We start from the raw sequence: 20,926 nt of genomic DNA, 5'->3' as shown, positions 1-20,926 counted from the left end.
TTGTCATTACCTTTATGATTAGAATGAGAGTCATTCAAATCATTGTACAGGCAGTCCCTGGTTATCAGCAGGGTTCTGTTCCCGACAGCGTGACGATAACCGAAAATCGCCGCTAACCGAAAATCGGCGATAATACACTGATTCCTGGTTATTGGCGCCGATAACCGGTGATTAGCGCCGCCGATAACCGGCGATCAGCGCCGATAACCAGTGATCAGCGTCGATAACCGGTGATCGGTATCGAAAATCCGGTTATCATTGTCGCTAGACAAGCGCCGTAAAACCGAATTGCCGATAACCGGGGACTGCCTGTATACCATTGATGTGACTTTCACTGGTACTCATAATTATCAAGCTATCCAATTATTGATGATGTAGGTTGAATGATTGTAAGATACGTGGGCTGTGTGTTGATGATTAGTAGGTAGGAGATCAAGAAAATGGCCATTAAGAATATTATGCCATTCCAAAGTCTTTGGTAAGAAGGATCTTGGGTAGAATTCAGTTTGTGGTAAACAAGGCTGATTTGTTCCTTTGTACTGGCTTACAATATTAGAGACCCCTCCCACTAAATACTTAATCCAGTCCCTAAGAAAGAATTTGAGTGGTGAGTTGGGGAAACAAGCACATTGCTTGAGGTGATACATGCCAACGTAGCAAACGCCAAACTTTTAAGGTAGTGTCTGGTATGTCAGTGGTTAATGTAACTAAGTATTTTCCCCTAATTTCTTCTGATTTATTTAACATGTAGTCTTTGTGTACACTTGATAGTTTGCAGAGGCCTACTGGCTCCCAATTAAACAAATAGAACCCTGCCCATTAAAATTTTAAGGAACTAAAACTTTTCACTGGCTATTAAAACTAAGTACTTGAATTGATTGGTGTTACGTGGATTGAAACGTGTAGTCGAAGATGATTGTTGGAGTACAACCTGGGGACTAGTGAACTCTTGGACAGACCAGAGTGTAATGAAGATGGCCAAAATATGCTATTGTCACATCACTGCGAGTAAGATGTAGAGAGCCACGGTAGTTGTAAGACAGGAGATGAGCCCTCCTGTCCTGAGTCCTTTATATTTTAGCTATGTGCCAGCAAGCACTATTCTTGCGGGACCATGAGAGTGTAACTCCATTTAGGACAAACAGCGGCTACCAAAAATAGGTTTTTCCTAAATTAAAACCTGTTTGTTGCTTTTGAATGTATTTTAGTAAATATTTTATTTAGATGGCTATGATTTCTTCTTTTTTACTTATGGGTACTCCAATTTGTGGAAATTTTCCTCAGCAAGTTATTTGCCCTTTTGGAATAGTTTTGTCCATATTGTGACTGATAAGCAATGATAAGGATCTGAAGAGAAAGATAGAGGAAGTATGGTGGTGGATTTCCTCCAGAAATGATGAAAAACTTGATTCATGTATCCAGAATGTTTTAAAGAATACTGAGACTTGTAAATTTTGGTGGTGAATGTAATGGACTGATAAAGCAGCTGCATCTCAGGTTCAAAGTTCCTTTTCATACTGGTGTGGGAAGCCTGTTATTGGTTGGTTAAGTTAGGCTAAGTAGGTATTGTTTACATATACTGTAAATATACTACAGTAAATGCATAATCACAATGTACTCAGTTTCATTAATTAGTTTTCTGCAGAGTGTAACATAACATATTTAATGAAATGGGGCTTTATATCATAGGGTATATGAGAGGGTATACCTTTGTTGGTCCTTTATTTGTTTTTTAACAGGACATTCTTATATTTATTTTGCCTTCCAAAAACAGTATTCATAATATTCACAAGAGATTTTCTACTTTTGGAGAAATCCTCAAGTTGAAAATGTATGATCCCAAAAGCCATAAGAACATTGCAGTACAGCATCACTTCTAGAACATTGTACAAGTTTACTCAGTGGGTCTGAATGCTCTATATATATATATGTACTGTATTACTATCATACAATATCAGGTAAAAAATTTTTAGTAATGTCTATATATAGTATAATAAATGCACATTATTTTTCTTAAGAAGAAAAGATCTTGCATATAAGATAAGTATTTTTTCTTTGTAGTACAGTATTGATAGATTTTACTTTGTTGGTTTCATACCTGTAAAGTGTTACCATTCTGTATATGAAGGTTGATGTTATTTGTTCACATTTTTATTTAATTTTTGCATGTCTAATATAAATAAAACTCAGTACTGTACTCTGTGTTAGCATTCCTGAATGTTATTGTTAAGCACAAATGAATGCAGTATAACTGGAATAAGATTACTTCTTGTAAATTTCTGCAATTTCCTTTAATGCTTTTACATTTATTTAACCCTTTTACTTCCTTTATTTAAGGGTAATCGCAGTTTTTTAAGCAGCAAAGGAGGACTTTCTTGATAAATATTGTAGGTCCAGTTATAATTGCATGATTTATATCACAAAGCAAACCAAATCACAGCATTAATTGCATAATTTGACCAATTTTTATTAGACTTAAACTTAATTAGTTTGAGATAAAAGTTAATCAGTAAATAAGAAAGTAAAGCTGAAAAAATCCAGAATTAGGTGTAGATGTACAGTAATGTGTATCCCTTATTCATGAAGTTTGGATTTTTAATAATTTATGACTTAGGGTATTGTCTTCAGACACATAATGTGTATATGCATAAAGCATAATTTTTTTTTTATAAGAATAGGACTCATTATGTGTAACTTACCTTGCATGATAGATGAACATCAGTAAAAAAAAAAAAAAAAAAAAGTTCCAACACGATATACAAACCGTCGGTCCTTTACATTAGGAATTACTTTCAGCGTAGGTTGGAAACAGCCGTTAAACTCTTGAGCAAGGTGATTAGGCAGTAACTACCACCAGGTAGACGGGAATACCCGCCTGCCCGGATGTAAACATTCCAGTTTGTTTTCGGCCGTCATGCATTGCAGACATGATTTTGGATCTCTCTGCCTGACTGTCGTTAAGCTCTTATTATCCCGGTGGGATCTTTCTGTATTTTGTGTATATATTACGTGTGTTTGATATTTATTAATACAAACCCACGATTTGTGATAACCTTGCATAGCCCCTGTGCTGTGTCTCGGGTTTGACGACCAAGGGTGTATTTAAACTAGCGTAACCTAGTGGTAATGCGTCTCTTCCAGTAGTCCTTTATTAAGATACTGAAGGCGTTCCTCTGTACAATCAGATATTAGATTGGGACGTAATATAGTATCTTCGCTCCCCTACATTGATCGGGACGTAAGAGTTCGCTTCCCTTCTTGGGCTGGCTCTGCCCTCCGTGTACAAGGGCAAGACTACTTCCTTCCTACTTGTGCTGAGTGTTGTGTTCGCCGCCTGCACTTAGAGAGTTGCGGGGCGAATGGGAGGTTGTGGGTGTTTTCTGTAAGTTACGCTTCCATGGAGGCCCTTGGTGGCCTCCCCTCTGTCCTTTTCTCTCCCCGTAGGTTCTTCCTTATCTCTCCTTCGGTAGAGATCTCAATCCTTCGCCCTCTTTGCTCGCTCGTTGGGCGAAGACCGCAAGGTTGGGGGGCGGTCAGGCAACCTCTTCTTGGGTACCTCCTCTCGCTGCGTAGGGCAGTTCCCCTCGTAGCGAGAGGAGTTTCCCTCTCTAATCATCTTTGCTTTTTCTTTCAGGTTGACAGTGAGCATCAGAGACAGCAGTAGTTGGCTGGATATCTCAGGGGATATCTTGTATGAAGGAGTCCCGACGTTCATTTAGTGTTGCTTCGGGATCGACCACAATACCTGGCTGGATGACATAGTTCCACATTGGGACTGTTCTGACTCGGTTCCTGCCGATGTGGATTGATTGCTGTCATTGCTGGCCTTCATGTATGCTGTAGCAATGCCTCTGGCATATCTGTGGTCCATCTGCTCCTGCTGTTCCCTGTGTTACGCTCCTGTTAACTCGACGACAGTCTCTGGGTGGCTCTTCCTGGTCTCCTGCTGCAGCCATCCTGATTGTTCCTGTCGCTGCCAGTGACTTTCATGTGACGTTCCTGGCCATTGCAGTAGCTCCTGCCTTCCAAACCGCTTCTGTAACTCCTGCATCGGCTGTCCTGATTGTGCCTGCTGCTTTTCCTGGTGGTCATGCCCGGGGCCGCTTCCGTTGTGTTCCTGCCAGCTGCCCTGGAGGTTACAATGTCCGCCATCCTGTAGAAGATGTGAAGGTGAAGGAAGTCGCCTTGTGGAAGTGACGTTCCTGGCCATTGCAGTAGCTCCTGCCTTCTGAACCGCTGCCGTAGCTCCTGCATTGGCTATCCTGATCATGCCTGCCACTTCTCCTGATGGTCGTGCCCGGGGCCGCTTCCATTGTGTTCCTGCCAGCTGCCCTGGAGGTTACGATGTCCGCCATCCTGTAGATGATGTCGGCGTGAAGGTGAAGGAAGTCGCCCTGTGGAAAGTAACGTTCCTGGCCGTTGCAGTAGCTCCTGCCTTCCGAACCGCTGCCATAGCTTCCTGCATCAGCTGTCCTGATCATGCCTGCTGCTTCTCCTGGTGGTCCTGTCCTGGGCTGCTTCCGTTGTGTTCCTGCCTGACTGCCCTGGAGGTTACCATGTTTCATGTCAGAGTGGGGGTGAAGGAAGTTGCCCTGTGGAAGTAGCCGCCATCGTCTTCATCTTATCTTCGATTTTGTCTTCTACTGCCTCTTCCCTTCCTCTCCTGGGGTCCAAGGATGTCCCAGGAATCAGACAGACCTCCATCTGCCGAAGGAGATGCCCTTGGACGTCTAGGGACTGCCTTCTCTTGAGGAGGCAGTGGGTCTCTTGTTGGCTCTTCCCGACCTTCGGGTTAGGAAACCAATTCGCATACCCCTGGGTTTTGTATGTCAGGAGCCACGGGCGCGCAGACATCGGTTTGCGATCCCATTTCCAGTCGTAGAGGTTCCACCTCTAAGACGGGGGCTACCTCGGGCGCTTGTTCGCGAGCCGCTCCGAGTTCTCAAGATTCTATGGAATACTGAGTATCCCGATCTGGTCTGGAGAGTATTTCCTCAGCCCAGTTCGGGAGGAGTGTGAGAGAAAGGAGCGAGGCACCTCAGCTCTTCCTGCCAGCACCACAAGCGCTCCTCGAGTGCTTGCCAGTGCTTGGTCGGGTTCCCAGCCTGGTGTCTCGATCCTGTCGGTTCGAACACCAGAAGAAGTACGGAAGAGATTCCTTCGGGAGTCCTGCGGGACTTCTATGGGACTGACTCTCTTCCGGGAGGCAAGTTTCCTCTCATTGGCTCTTCCCGCCCTTGGGCAGGAACCGATTCGCATTCTCCTGTGGGATCTGGCGTTTTGGGGGCCGCGGGAGTGCAGCCTTGAGAGGCCATGTCCTCGTTGCCAGTTTTGGAAGTCTGCGTCTAAGACTGGTTCTGTGCCTGGCTCTTTAGATCTCTTAGGAAACTGAAAGCAGCCACTCCTGATTTTTGGGAGTCTTGTGGGTAGCTCGAATTCCATGACTCACGAGTGCTCTCCTGATGAGAGGCACAGGATGAAAGAAAGTGCCGAGACACCCAGGTGTCTTGATACTGCCGGCCAGCTGCCTCGGTTGCTTGGCCGGGTTTCATCCTCATGCCTTGAACCTTAGGGTTCCAGCATGCAGGATAGCAGACACATTATTCCCCTTTGAACCTTCTTCTTGAGGGGCCTCAGCCTCAAAGGAGTTTAGAGTTCGGGAAACTAGCAATAGTTCACGGCAGACGAGTTCCGCCCTTCCAGTTCTGATTGTGTTCACGCGATCGGCTCGGCTTGGCCCTTGGTCGCGCTTATGAGACTGGTTCAGCTCAGCTCGCTCGGCTTGCTCACCCTGCCCAGGCCTTGGTCACGCTTGCGAGACTGGCTTGGCTTGGCTCAGCTCGCCCCACCTGCCTCCAGTCCACCGCATATCTCCCAGTCTGAATTGTGTTCGCGTGATCGGCTCTGCTCGGCCCCACACGGGTTTTTGTGAATCAGGTTCTCGGCTCTGTTCGAGTGAACTTTATGCTCTTTCCAGGAAAGCGCTTTGCCACAGCACAAGCACTCTTCTTCCCTTGTGTAGCAGTAACCTCCTTTGGTTAATTATCTGCCTCTCCAGCTGGTCTTACTGGCAGGACAGGTAGGGGTACTCTTTCTCCTCACCGTTCTCTTTTCCTCTCGGTTGTTCCGAGAGCCGCGAGATGGACAGAGAGAGCTCTTCAGAGTTCGGCTTCCTGGCATGCTTTGGATGTCAATCCCCCCATTGTCTTGCAGTACAACCAGTTAGCTGAGGACGGTTTCATGTGATCTGTCAAGGCTGCCTCCAAGGGGAGAGGTACAGGAGTTTCACGCTTCGGAAGCACTGAGGGTCTTCCTCTTCAAGTTGCAATTGCCCTTGTTTTTCGGAGAACTTAGTGCTGATGAATCAACGCGAGGATCCCCGGGACAGGAACTCGACTCCCCTAATGAATACAGTAATCTTCTTCACTCACAACCCTTGCTTCCGAGAGCATTCTCAACCAGATGAACTCTTCTTAGGAGAAGGAGTTCATTCAGCTCGAGACACCAAGCTTCTCCCCTGCCTTGTCTGGCCGACTGCAGTTGTGTGGGCAATTCTGGTGCTGAGAAGAAGGACTTTGCCCCAATTCGGATCTCGGGTTTCGTAAGTCCCTAGTTGGCTCGACCCGTAGGAACAAACTTTTACTTGGTTTTGCCTTTCTCTTGCAGAGATTTGCCAGATATCTTGGTAATCAAGGTTCGTACCAGGGCACTGCCTTGTCCTGTGGACAATGGCCAAGACCTTGGGGTCTTAGTCATCTCGACTCGACCTCAAGTTCAAGCCAGCCCCCCTCAACTCCTAAGAAGTCTCAGGCTTCGATAGAAGATTGCGGAACATAGCCTCTCCTACCCTTCTAGGAAAGTGCGCATAACTGTGTCTCTTTCCACCCTCTTTCCCACAGGGGAGGGGGGAAGAAGGGAAGAGAGAAAGAAGTATCGACCGGGAAAAAGTTCTATGCAGATTCCTGGATGAAATGGTACTTATCAAGTCTCTGGAGCTGGCAGCAACACTGCCGAGACCTGGGAATGGATTCCTTCAGGAGAAGTATCTATTTCCCTTAGGTCTCGGCAACTCTTTTCATCCCGCTTCCTCTCCTGTGCTCCAGATTCGGGAAATGCCAGCCCGGCTAGAGCTAATTGTCTCGGTATCCTGTCATCTTGCAGAAGCTTCCCTATGGCGAAGAATGGAAGTCTGCTTCCATTCCTCTGTCCTTCTTTCCTCTTTGAAGTATGAGGAAGGAGTTAGGCTAATGCTTGATTGAAGGAATCTTTGAATATGCTTGCATATTCCCCTCACATCGTGTGTCTACTTACGAATTCACCGATCGAGGAATAGGCGCACACCTGTAAGACTTTGTCTTGAAGGTGTGGGACCGAGATGATTAGTACCTTCTCATCACCATCCTGGGCTCAAGGCAGCCTTCTGGCGTTCCGAGAATTCAGGATGAGTTTTGCGACACTCAGTGGTTCGTTGAACAACAAACCACGATAGTGGCATTTGTCGACAAACAAGAGGGAATCGTTTTTTCCTCCTGTTTCATCTATCGACATCTCAATTAGCCAGATGCATCCAAGGTGGGGATGTATTGGCAGGCGAGCTTGGTCTTGGGTTTGAGTGATCGGGACGGAACGTGCTGCTCATTCGAAGATTCATGAAGAGATTGCTCAACTGAAAAATCCCTACTGTCTTTCTGTTGCCTCCCTGCACAAGTCTGTAGTTTTTTCTTGCTCCTTCATACCAGACCCAGGGGCTGCTACAGCGGGGCATGCTGTCTTTCTGGGAAACTTGATATCTACATTTTTCCCTCTGTATTTGTCTGTTTCGCTAGGGGTTCTGATATCCGAGGCATCGAGAAGAGTTCTGCTTGACCCAACCTCCTGTAGCAGCTACACAAGAAGTGGTTCTTCGGGCAGTACATCCCAGTGTGTTTGAGACTGGGAGACCTTCCAGCTTCCCTTGCAAGCATAGGTTTTCTTGCCGAGCGGCAGCAGCTATAGCTGGATATCTCTTGAAGTCCTCTGCAACACTCCCAGGGACTGGAGCCATCTCCGCTGGTGGGTGTCGTTGCGGAACTCCTTCTCGGGTCAGAGTTGCTCTTCAAGTCTGGACTTCGTCTTCTCTGCCGAGTGTTGCTTCTTTCCCTTTCATTTGTGAAGAACGCAGGCCCTTGCAACCTAGTCTTCTATCTGAAGTAGCCTTCTTCTCCTCAGTCAAGATTTAGCTACGGAGGAGAAGCTTCTTTGGTCTTGCTGTCCCAGGGAACTGTTCCCTGGATGGCATGTGACTCTCTTGTTTAGGGTTCCTGTCCCATGCTGCACACGCCCTTATGAGAGTCGTTGGATAGAGATGTGCCCTTGTAGGACCATCTCTCATCTTGCTCCAGCCTTGGCATAGAAGATGGAAGAACAGGTGAAGGGGATCAATGCCTCGACTCCTTCTTGAATGTCGTAGGTGGACTCCGAATCCTTCGGCATCTATTGTCGGGTTCAAGTTATCCTTGTTCCCCTCCTCCTTGGACTTTGTATCGATGATCCAGATTATTCATTACTTTAGTCCTTTAGGGAACTGTGGTACTTTCCGAAAAGGCTCGACACTCCTAACCTGGATGTCGTCGACATTTTCGCTAGTACTCTCTCTCCCAAGGAAGAAGTGTCTAGGACACATCTTCCTCCTGGCTTTGTGAAGCGATCGAAGGAGGTACTCGGCAGCTGACGACGACGATACCGGTACCATCCACCCGAGAGCTCACGAAGCCGATGGCTTGGTCCATCCCTCACATTTTTGAAGTTTCTGTCAGGCTGGAAGCAAGACGCGGTCTCATAGACCACACTCTTGTCTTCCTATGGTCTTGCCCACAGGCCCTTGGAACCGTTTTTCATTGGCCCTGTGGTGGCTGCTCAACAAGTTGTGTTGTCTTACCTGGCTCCTTCAAGAGTACGAGTAGCATCTTGCCTAAGGTGTTGGTTCTGGAAGTGAGAAGGATACTGAGAGTGACTGGCCTCCCTTCCTCCTCCTTCCCCGTCCATCTACTTCTCCTCCCTCGGGATGAGAATAGGACTCAAACCAACATGTGCTGGATCTGGCGCTGATGCGGTAAGACTACACATCAAGCACCCGTTCTATTTTTCTCCTAGAATCATAGAAGCAATTCCGCTCCTCCCTCTAGCAAGGGGAAGAAGGAGAGTCTGGCAATAATGGAAACCCTATCTCAGCTTTTCCTTACTGCCTCTGACTCTAAGATTCTTCCAGCCTATTTCATATGAGTCACATTTCCTCACTCATGCGAAAAGGTCTAGTATCTGACATTTGATCTTGCAGTTCCTACACTCCAATCAATATGTCAGAGGCTCGGGTGCTCCTCGCTCTTTCGACCAGGAGTAGCAGCCCAGGTGTGCAGAACTACAGTCAGTTCAGGAGACTTATGGAACGCAGATTCCTCCTTCTAACCAGTGAGTCTTCCTAATGTAAAGGACCGATGGTTTGTATATCGTGTCAGAACAAATCACATTTCTTGAAAGCAAATTGTATTTTTCCTAACTATACAAACCTGAGGTCCTTTACATTACATATTATGCCCACCTCATGCCACCCCTCAATCTGAACCTGGACCGAAAGGCAAACTGGAATGTTAACATCCGGGCAGGCGGTATTCCTGCCTACCTGGTGGCAGTTACTGCCTAACTACCTTGCTCAAGAGCTTAACGGCCATTTCCAGTCTACGCTGAAAGTAATTCCTAATATAAAGGGCATCAGGTTTGTATAGTTTTGAGAAATACAGTTTACTTTCAAAAATTGTGATATTCTAGTGAGAAAACCTATGATGATGAATTTAAGTTCAGTACAGCAAAGATGAGGAACTTGTTTCCCAGTTAGTTTCTTTAGGGATAGTGAAGTTGTTTCCCAGTTAGTTTCTTTAGGGATAGTGAAGTTAATAAAAGTTAGATAACATTAAAAGAAGATAGAATTTTTATTTTATTTAGAACTGAGACTATGTTGTGAGAAGTTCTTCCAGAGTTGGCAAGAATTGTACCATGCAGCCTGTGAATTCACGTTAAATATTTTATGAGTATCATAAAACACTGAGGAATTTTTTTGTGCTTTTCAAATAAGGACATGGAAAATATCTTTGGGGCAATAAATGGTATCATCATTGTTATAGCTGACTATTTATTTAACTTAATTTTCCTATCTTTGTAAATCCAGAATTTTAATTAGAGATATCTTTTTCTTCCAGTTCAACTGTAGCACATCCTTCTGAGCTCCCACCTTCCCCTCATCAATGGGATTGACAGGACGCTAAACACTAGCTTCAGTAGTTTTGACCCCCACATTTTCCTCTTTATCTGAGAAATGATAAAGAGCAGCACAGTGGGACAAATAACAGGAATTTGTGTAATGGTAGGATGAAAACTTGCTCATTGGCTCAAGCATAGAATAATCGAGTGAAATAAAAAGTGTGAAGTCTGGGAGGATAAAGTATTCAAGCACTGTTCTTGACCAAAACTGTGTTGCTTGTTATATACATTACTTGCATGTATGGGAGACAGTACACCAGCCATGTATTTTTACAGTGCTTGTTTGAAATGCTACATGCTATTGATTTGAATAATTAAACTGGAAAGCACACATAAAGCTTGAATTTGCAAGTGATGTTCTCCAGAAAACTGAAAATTCAAGTAATTTGGTGTTCCATACATACATGAACCAAATAGTGTTCTGGTGATATAAATAAAGACTTGTCAGTGGTGTGTATGTTTATAAATGGTGAGATGAATGCTTTGTAGGCTGTTACGCCATATCTGTAGTCAAATCACTGCCATGTGCACTAGGGGGTAAAATGGCCAGCATTATAAGGGTTGAATGGCTGTGCTAGTATGCACTGACCCATCATCTTTGGCCTGTAACTTCATTTAATCCATTGATGTAGATCTGTGTGAGCTTGCCATAATGAACATCACTGTGCAGTAATGTGAAAACCTTGCTCAACATCATGATCTCCCATTTTTTTTAAGCTCCTTGCAAGGTAGCAGACACGAGAGCATCCATAGCTTGAAATGATGGTGACTGAAGAGAGACATTGTTACCCTCTGCAGTTCACCCCTTACATGTGTAAAAAGCAATGATAACATTACAATGTTACTGCAAGAGCTTCTTTTTGATAAATTATTAATAGAAGGCGCAGAATTGTAGGCGTCACTATGAGGAAAAGTTTGCGTGTATTTGTAGACATTATCTACAGTTTAATCTCCATTTGTACCTGGGTATGGAATTTGATATACCTGCATTGACAAAAAATGTTTTGGTTTGGATGCTGAAATACTGCATATGTCAGTTTTATCACAGCTTATTTTATTCTGACAGTTTCAACAGGCAAAAAAAAAAAAAAAAAAAAAAGTTTCCTTTGAAATGACTGAATAAGTAGAAAGAAATACTCTTTCTTTAGGAAATTATATCCATCCAGATAAGTACATCTCATTCCATTGATATGTTGATGATTCATTATTCATGCTCCTAAACTTCAACCCTTGTTACTCTCAGGTATTTGAAGCATACATAAGTCCTTTTTTTTTTTTGCCTCATTTTATTGTCATCTGCTGTTACATTTTCATCAAGTAAACATAATGGTTATGATTCCTATTATTTAATTATGTATGCAAAGGTAGAAGATTGTCCGTTTCATTGCATTTCACTGATGTAAATTCACAATAATCTGCTCTACCTTATTATTGAAGGTAGTGCAAAACTGTAATTGTAAGTACCAATTTTCAAGTGCAATCAGTTTTAGAGTTGCAATAAAGAACTGTTTTCCATTATTGCTTTTAGTAATTCACCAAATGGAGGTAGATTTACTCACGAGTGAAAGGCTGAGACCTAACCAGGAGTAGAGTTTGTGTAATTATGCATTTTTCTAAGTTTTTCAGAATTAGGGATGTTTTATACATAGGTCATAGCAAGATCGCACCACCAGGAAAGTTACATGTCTGTGATACTTCAACAAAAGATAAGAGACAGGAGTTATTTTTTTTTTTTCAAAACAGACTTGGCAGATGTTTTGTCCTTTTTTTTATTTTTGGAAAAAAATATTGAAAGGATATTAATGGTGCTCATGTTTTGATAAAACAGGTGTACATTAGAACAGGAAAATATGAGGGTGATGTAAACTTTCTGGTTAAGCACATTAATGAAAATAAAATGGTGTTGATACCATTGGCACAGTGTTCAAAATTTTCTTGCAAAATTTTAACAGGACATACATTTTTATTGTTGCAGGTATTCCGTGATCAGTAAGGTAACCAAAAGTCTGTCCCTCCTCTATTACACTGAATTTTTAAAGTTGTAACAGACATTTCACTTAGAATTTTTTCTCAGACTTAGATAAACTTTCACATTATGGGAGTAATGACTTTATTTATGATATACACTGACTACCTCATATAATTTCCATAGCCCCACCCAGTCCTTACCATTACCATTGCTAATATTTGTACTGTATTTTTTTATGTGTATACCTTTTAGCATTTAATTTGAAGAGTGTGAAGTATTTATTATTTTATTATTTATCATTGTTGTTGTTATTTTTTTTATGTTAAAATTGATGTGGTCATGGTAGACTTGTATGACAAAGATCTCTTTACAGAAACAAGTCGGGTTGGCTCATAACTTGTTTGCTTTGCAGTTTAGACATAGAGATTTTGCCAAGTTTCTGCTCAAGAACTTTAAGAATTACAATACTGTATTGCATCATGGTCTTAATGATTACATCTTTTTGTTATTTATTGTATACATGGTGAATGAAATTCCTTAGATAGATGAAGCTGTTTTGTACAAAATTTTATCCTTTTATCCTTGGGTGTGTATTGCAATGGATGGTCTTCATTAGTTCTGGATTGAATAGCTTAGCGACCTGTATTCTGATATACTATCACCATTGTTAGACCAACAATCTTTTGACTTGATTTGAGAGATAATAAGGCTTTCATTTCAGTAGTGTAGCTTTGCCTTCCTTTGGCTAGAGGTAATTCTTAATTTCACTCTAGATAAAATTTTTGCTTTTGGTCATGAACCCTAATGCATACCTAGGGTTGTATATGGTGACCATATCTCTTAAAATATGTGACCTTCTTGGAAATGGCAAAGGTCTGGTCCTTAGGTAGTGTAGTGGTGTAGATTCAAAATCAGGATTTTTAGACTTAGAGAAGGACCTTTCATGCAGCCATACCCAAAGCAAGCATCCACATATTTTCAAAAATTTTTACATGAATGATCTCTTATATTTTTCCCAGACCAGGACTGATTTGAGAGACCTGGGACTGTGGAATACAATGTATAAGTGTAGATACTTGTACAGAATTGTAGTGGCGGAATGAGTGGTGTGTATGCATTATTTTAATAAGTACAGTAACTTGAAATGGACAAAGTGATAGTGTGTATTTTGACTTTGGTATTTTACTGGTAAGTTTGTAGAGATGTTTGTCATAATTATTGTGCCTATCACTAAAGCTTACATTAATTTTGCATAATCAGTGATTTGCAAGACAAGGAGAACATGGACTCTGAAATGAACGTATTTTAATTGAATTGCAGTTCCATTTTTGTTTTAAAGATGTATAATTTTTGTATGTTGTAATTTTGATTATTGTGTGCATGATAACTTAGGGTACAGAATTTCTTTCCAGAACCTTCAATTAATTCTTCAGCCAAATTTTATAGGCCAACAATTGAGGTTAAGAATTTTTGTACATTTTTTACCAAAAAAGAGTATTTGTGGGTGTTTGTATCCCATATTTTTTTCTTACATGATAGAATAAGCATCTGTGTGCATATTTGCATGAAGATTGTGCTGCTGTATTTTATAAATGTGACAAGATCAAGGTCTTTGATAAAGAGTAAGCTCTTATGTGTATGTGAAGATGTAAAGTTCTATCATCCTGCCTAGTTATGAACCTTGGATTATGTCTTAAAAGTTGATAAGATGTGCATTAATAGGCAAGTGTGAATTTCTACCTTCAATCTTTGTCTCCATTTAAATTGCTTTTTTTAATATTTTAGATGATACATTATTTATGGCTAGGCTCACTTTTGATTCATAGCTCAAAAACGTGCAGGAACCAAAGGCTGCTATGAGGGACAGGCACTCATTGTTAATAGTGTTGATACCATGTTGCAATATTATTAAAAGGCAAGTTGTCCATTGCCTTAAGTCAGTGTCTCGCCGAGCATTTGTCAACTGAACTTATAACTGCCCATTTTTTGGTGTATTATTTCAAGCATTAAGTCCAACGTGATCATACGTGATAATTAAATAATTTTTTTACTGTTTGTTGTTTACTTTACCTTCTGTTTTGTTATCAATCGGGCAAACCTGTATTGTTTTAAAGAAGAAAAAAGCTGCCTCCTCCCTTTGTGTTTGGGTAAACCTTTACTGAAATGAACTAAATCCTCATCAATGATATTTAGGGATGTAAGTGACAGACAAACTCCTCTCTCATAACTTCTGGCTATAAAGGTCCCCTCCATACCTTCTGGCTGGCTTGGCTTTGCACCTACTCCTCTCACTGGGTGGGGTGCATTAGATAGCAACTGCCTAGATCTTAGTGTTTTATTTGGCCCTCTTTCCTACTCTGTAATGACTAACCTTTCATAACTGAACCACACATAATTACACTAATAACTGAGCAATGCTTGTTACAATACTTACTGAACCAAGCACCGGACTGAATATGATTTAAATTACTTTAGAAAACCAAAGAGAGTGAGTTTAGATGGCTCTCTCCTTTGAGATAATAAATTTTCAAAAAATGAAAAACTATACAGTATCAAATGCTTTTTGAGTGAAGTATTAAAATTTGCATATTCCTTGTGAAATAACAAGACTCAGGGCCAAGACAACATCAATTTTGTTTGATCAAACATCTAGTCCCCTTAGCCAAAAGTTGGTTACTCAAATAAGAGACTGTTCCCAAAAGAATGATAGCATGCCATTGTTAAATGAATATCCAAACCTGGAAAACCATCCAATAAACACATCACACAGATTAGTATCTTTAACAGCTATCTAAATGCAAAATATTGTGAACTCAAGGTCAAAATAGTACTTTAAGGCAAATAATATAGTTCATACAACCCAATATTCGTCACAGAAAAACAGTTGCGCACTTAAACAAGTTTTACTAAAAAGATCAGACTTGAAAACGATTTGAACCTAAACAAAACTATTACAGTACAATAATTTCTGACATTCTAAAAGGCTTATGATACTACTTTGATATACGGTTCATTAAAAGCACCATACAAAAGTGATATTTGAGGCCATCGACGTCTTTTCATGAAAATGAAGTCTTTACAGACCCCATTTTTCAGTTTCAAATTGATAACCTATTTTGAGACAATCTGAAAAATGGTATCCTGCACAGGAGAACTTTGAATGCCGCACTGTTCTTCCTTGCAAGAAGCAATATCATAAGTGTAACCAAGTGGAACTGAAAATAGCTCGTATGCAGATTACTTTGCATTATTCCACACTGCCTCAAAATTACATGTCCACTGTATTCTTAGCATGGCCACCACAAAACCCTGTAGGGGGTGTTAGTGCCATCAGTGCAATTCATGGGGTGTACTGTAGGCATTACTAAAGTTTCTTTGCAACGTCCCTTCGGCCCCTAGCTGCAACCCTTTTCATACCTTTTACTGTACCACAATTCATACTTTTCCATCTTGCTATCCACCCTCTCCTAACAATTATTTGTTCCGACATGATATACAAACCGTCGGTCCTTTACATTAAGAATTGCTTTCAGAGTAGGCTGGAAACGGCTGTTGAACTTTCGAACAAGGTGGTTAGGCAGTTAACTACCATCCGGGAGGCGGGAGTACTGCCTGCCCGGATGTAAACATTCCAATTTGCTTTTGGCTGTTGTAGACTGCGGATGTTGTTTCTCTTGCTCTCTGCCAGACTGTTGAGCTTTTTCCCGGTGGGAAATTTCCTTTTGTTTTTCTAGTATGAATGTTGATAAGCCCTTTAAGCCCTCCTATCCCCAGCGTGTGTGTTCTGGGGCAGGAGGCAAGAAATGTCATACCTTTACATCTAGCGTTGACACGGACCCACAAACCCTCTGCCCCACTTGCAGGGGATGTGTGTGTTCGAGTGCTTCGCCATGTAGCGAGTGTTGTTCCTGGTCTCCCGAGCAATGGAGGAAGTTTGAGGGGAGGAGACGCTACCGTAGGAAACCTGCCAAGGAATCGTCCGAGGGTAACACGCCCCTGACGACTCCTGTGGTGGCTGATCCATCGGGTCGTTTCTCCCTCGCAGCAAACTTCCTCTTCTTGCTGCCTCTCCCTTGGGTGAGGACTCCCCCTCCCCTTCCTCATTCGTTTCGTCGGGTGTGGAAGGCCGCGGGGGAGCAGTTGCTCAGGACATCCTCTCTGGGGCCTCTCCTCACTTCGGGGGTGAATTTCTTCCCCCGGAGCTAGTAGATGCTTCCCTTTTTGATCCGACTTTATCCTCAGGTTTTGGGGTGGAAGCGTCTTCTGTTGGCCAGGTAACCGATCTGACATCTGCCTGGCTGCACCTGGGTCTGCCTGGCGTGCCGTCACTGGAGGGGCTGATGTCACACTTGTCTGGTGCTCCGGTGACGACCTACACAGCCACCGCTTCCACCACCACGACTGTCAGCATGTCTTCTTTTGGCAAGCTGCCTGTGACGGTGGCCTCGCACCTCATCACCCAGGTTTCGGCCGTGCCTGCCACACTCCACTCTGTACCGCTGCCTCCTGGGTTCCTGGCCCCGTTGTCCCTGCCTGGCCCGTCGCACATGGTGACGTCGTCGGTGCCTTATATGACTATGCCTACTCCTGTTGCTGCTGACCCACGCTTGTTGTTGACCACGGTTTTGGCTCTTCACTTCCCTGACACTCGGCCTGGCCTGGCTCCCCATGTGCTACCCGTGCCTCCGATCCTGGCTTCGTCCCTGGACCTTCCTGGCTTCCGCGCTGCTGTATCTGCCCCGGTAGCTGCTGGCCTGAGCACCATCTCTGCTACCTGGGTTGTGCCTGCTTCTACGGTCCCCCTGGTTACGCCTGCTTCCGTGGCCCTCCTGGTTGCCTCTGCTGCTCCTTTGATCCTGAGGAAGATGGCAAAGAAGAAGTCGAAGAAGAGATCAAGAAAGGTGTCGTTGTTGTTGTCTTAGTCTTCATCTTCGTCGTCGTCTGCTGCCTCTTCTTCCTCTTCTTGTTCGGAGGTTCCCAGCCAAGGAAGAAGAAGCCTGCTTCCCCCCACAAGCAGTCTCGCACCGAGACCTCTAAGGGACTGCCTCCTTCCACAGCGAAGGCAGTGGGATCTCTCGCTGGCTCTTCTCGATCCACGGATCAGGGAACCGCTGCGCTGACCCCTGGGTCAGTCGTATCGGGAGCCAAGGGCGTGCAGACCACGGTTTGCACTCTCCCTGCTGCGCCGAAGAAGCCTGCTTCTAAGGCCAGCGGGTCCGCATTGGACACTCGCTCGTAAGTCGCTCCGAGTGCATGGGTTTCTGAGGAAACCCGAGTACCCCAGTCTGGTAAGGGAGAAACCTCTCTCCGTACAGACTCTGGTGTGGGGCGGAGAAAAAGTCCGGGCATGCAGGTGCCTCGACTCTTCCTGCTGGTACTACTTCTAGTACCAAGCCAGGTTCCCGGGAAGGTGCACCGGTCCCTTGGGTCTGGACACCTGGAGAAGCAGAAAAGAGGTCCCCAGCTCAGTCTTCTAGAGAGGATTTGGCCTCGAAGAAGACTGGGGAGCGTCAAGAGGACAGCGCAAGTTCGTGCCAGCCAGCCGCGCGCTCGACTCCTCCCAGTCCCCAGCCACATCTGCGTGGCCATCCTGGCTTGAGGGAGGCAAGCGTGCGGCTCGACTTGCGCGAGCCACTCCGCTCTCCTCAGGAGACTGCTTCACCCAGGTGAAAGCGCTCTCCTCAACCCGGGCTGCCGTCACCACCACTGGTTGGTGACCGCTCCCGGCCTACTGCCCCTGTTGGTTCTGCCAGCAAGGGGAGTGCCCGATCCTCCTCGCCTGTCCCCTCTACCTCCTGGGTTCCTTCCAGGGGGCGCGAGTCGGATAGGAAGAACTTTGGCGAGTTGTCTCCCCAGAGTTTTACCTCGGGGGCGAATGTGCCTGGCTTGGTCCTCGGTTTGACCAGGTCTTACACCTGCGTGGTGCAGGAAGGATCATGGGGGTCTGCCGAGGTTCTCCCTCCAGCAGGGAGAGTAGATCGGGAGGACCACACTCTGGAAGGACTCGAGGGTCCTCTTTCACAGGATGCGGACACCCCTGAGATACAGAGGACGTTTGCTGAGATAATTGCACTGATTCGTCATCACAACAACCACGGGGAAGGGACCACGGCCTCGTCTGTGGATCGTATGTCGCGCCTCGAATCCTACTGGGGACCCAAGAAGGAACCCAAGGCTTCGGTTGGGCTGCTGTGGTCCAAGCTTGCCAAGGGGGTACTTGATCAGGTGAATATTCTTGTGTCTGGGCAGGACAATTCTCTCCGATCGAACCGCTCGGACAAGCTTCTTCCCCCTCCTCTGACTCGCCAGAAGCGTTTCTACGCACCATCGGAGAGGTCATTGCCGCCTAAGCAGGTTGACCCGGACCTGGTTCGTCTAGATCCGGGTCTCTCGTTGCAGCAAGTTACTGCAGAGAGCATCTCCCTCTCTCAGCAAGAAGCCGCAACCCTGGAAGCCACCGCCATGGCAGCCTTCCAGGCAGTCTCCTGGCTGGATCTGTGGTCCTTCACAGTATCCAAGGTGGCTGCTTCCTCGGGCGCTATCGTACCCGGGGAGGACTCCGCCTTCGGGAGACTGTGCCAGTCTGGAGGTAGGGCCATCTCCTACCTTGCCCACCAGATGGCAAACCTGTGGGCTAACCTGATCCTGAAGCGAAGGGACGCCGTTCTTTCTCGCTTCTCCAGGTCCTCGGGGTCTGAGTCGGCAATGACCCTGCGGAACAGACCGCTGCTGGGTTCCGCCTCTCTCTTCCCTAGAGAGTTAGTGGACGCTGCGGTGGACAAGCGCTGGGCCGATGACAGTGACTGACTTGTCCACCAGGCAGTGGCCAAGACCTCCTGGTCTTCATGGTCCACTGCAGCCAGGCCCTCAGGTCAGGCTAGCTCTTCCTCAGCCCCTAAGAAGCCCCAGTCTTCGAAGGGATCCCGTGGAAACACCCAGCCTTCTTCTTCCTCTAGAAGGGGTGGGTCTTCCCACCCCTTTCAGCCCGCTTTCCAGTCTGGAAAAGGGGGCAAGGGGAAGAAGGGGAAACACTAGGGGTGGTGTTCCTCCCCAAATGCTGCCGAACGTGGGGGGCGGGGCCTGTCGAGCCATTGGGCAACATGGCAGCGACACAGAGCTGAGACCTGGATAGTGGATGTCCTTCGGGAGGGATATCTACTACCCTTCGAGTCTCTGCCTCCCCTCACCTACACTCCGATCCATCTCCGCACATACATCCAAAGAACTCTGAAGGACTCTGCACTACAGCAAGAAGTGCAAGCCATGTTGAGCAAAGGTGGTGTGGAAGTCGTGTCAGACCAGTCTCCAGGCTTTTACAGCCATGTCTTCCTTGTAGAGAAAGCCACAGGGGGATGGACCAGTCATAAACCTCTCTCTCCTGAACCGATTCGTTCGCTAGACTCAGTTCACGATGGAAACAGCGTGATCTGTGCTTGCCTCCATCAGGGAGAACGACTTCATGCTTACGGTGGACTTGAAGGATGCATATTTCCAAATACCCATTCATCCGTCTTCTAGCAAGTACCTCCGCTTTATCCTCGGTGGGACAGTCTTCCAATTCAGGGCACTCTGCTTCAGGCTCTCGACCGCTCCCCAGGTATTCACGAGAATCTTCTCTCTTGTGTCAGCTTGGGCCCACTCGCATGTGATACGTCTGTTGAGGTATCTCGACGACTGGCTCGTCCTGTCCAGCTCGCAGTTGCTGCAGGACAGGGGTCGACTTCTCGAGTTTTACCGTGATCTTGGGATCATGGTGAATCTCGAGAAGTCAGATCTCACCCCCAAGCAGAGGATAAAGTACCTGGGCATGCTGACAGGCACGGTAGCAGCTAAAGTCTTTCCCTTGGACTCTCGTATCAGCAGGTTCAGGCAGCCAGCCCAGCGATGGCAAGTCGTCATCGGTCACCTGTCGTCGCTGGAGAAGCTGGTACCTCATGGGCGTCTGCACCTGCGGTCTCTACAATGGAGACTGAAGGAGTATTGGTCCCAGTCCCGAGACCCCCAGTCCTTTCTCATCCCTCTTTCCGAGGAGGTGAGAGAGGACCTCCGCTGGTGGATGGACGACAGGAACCTCTTGATAGGAGTATCTCTGCATACTTCCCCTCCGGACATGCTGCTGTTCTCAGACACATCGACCGAGGGATGGGACACACACCTGGAGGAGTTACTGACTTTGGGAGTGTGGCACTGAGATGACAAGCACTGTCACATCGATATCCTGGAGCTCGAGGCAGCCTTCCTGGCTCTCCAAGAGTTCCGGGATTGAGTGATGGGACACTCCGTGGTACTGATGAGCGACAATACCACAGTAGTAGCATACGTCAACAAAGCAGGGGGGTCTAGTATCCCTCCCGCTCCACCAGTTGACAATGCAGGTGCACGAGTGGGCCGTGGCTCACTCGGTAGAGCTGTCAGCCAGGTACATTCCAGGCAAGAGGAATGTCGTGGCAGACAAGCTCAGCTGCCAGAATCAGATGACAGGAACCAAATGGTCCCTTCACTCGGAAGTCACGGAAAGGCTATTCGACCTGTGGGGGCATTCAGTCATCGATCTGTTCGCCACCTGGAACTACAGAAAACTCCAGGTCTTCTGCTCTGTCGTGCTGGACCCATGGGCCGCTGCGGAGAATGCGTTCCAGCACCCGTGGGACAACCTCAACGTTT

At 45.6% G+C, this 20,926-nt stretch overlaps 1 protein-coding gene across 4 annotated transcripts in view; it reads left to right on the top strand.

Annotated features, from left to right (window-relative positions):
* Window positions 1-14,313, top strand: part of nmo (serine/threonine-protein kinase nemo) — a 298,234-nt gene extending 283,921 nt beyond the window's left edge. For 2 of the 4 annotated variants that reach the window (XM_067090990.1, XM_067090968.1), the window contains exon 10: window positions 10,233-14,313. In XM_067090990.1, the coding sequence (XP_066947091.1) occupies window positions 10,233-10,287 (55 nt within the window). In that variant the 3' untranslated portion in view covers window positions 10,288-14,313. The remainder of the gene's footprint in view (window positions 1-10,232) is intronic. The other 2 variants (XR_010850784.1, XR_010850782.1) reach the window with 2 other exon arrangements.
* The last annotated feature ends 6,613 nt before the right edge of the window (window positions 14,314-20,926 follow it).

This window comes from Macrobrachium rosenbergii, chromosome 4 (genome assembly GCF_040412425.1).
Source record: "Macrobrachium rosenbergii isolate ZJJX-2024 chromosome 4, ASM4041242v1, whole genome shotgun sequence".
Taxonomy (NCBI): Eukaryota; Metazoa; Arthropoda; class Malacostraca; order Decapoda; family Palaemonidae; genus Macrobrachium; species Macrobrachium rosenbergii.
The sequence above is the reverse complement of the archived record's forward strand: the minus strand, read 5'-3'. Positions and strand labels throughout refer to the sequence as shown.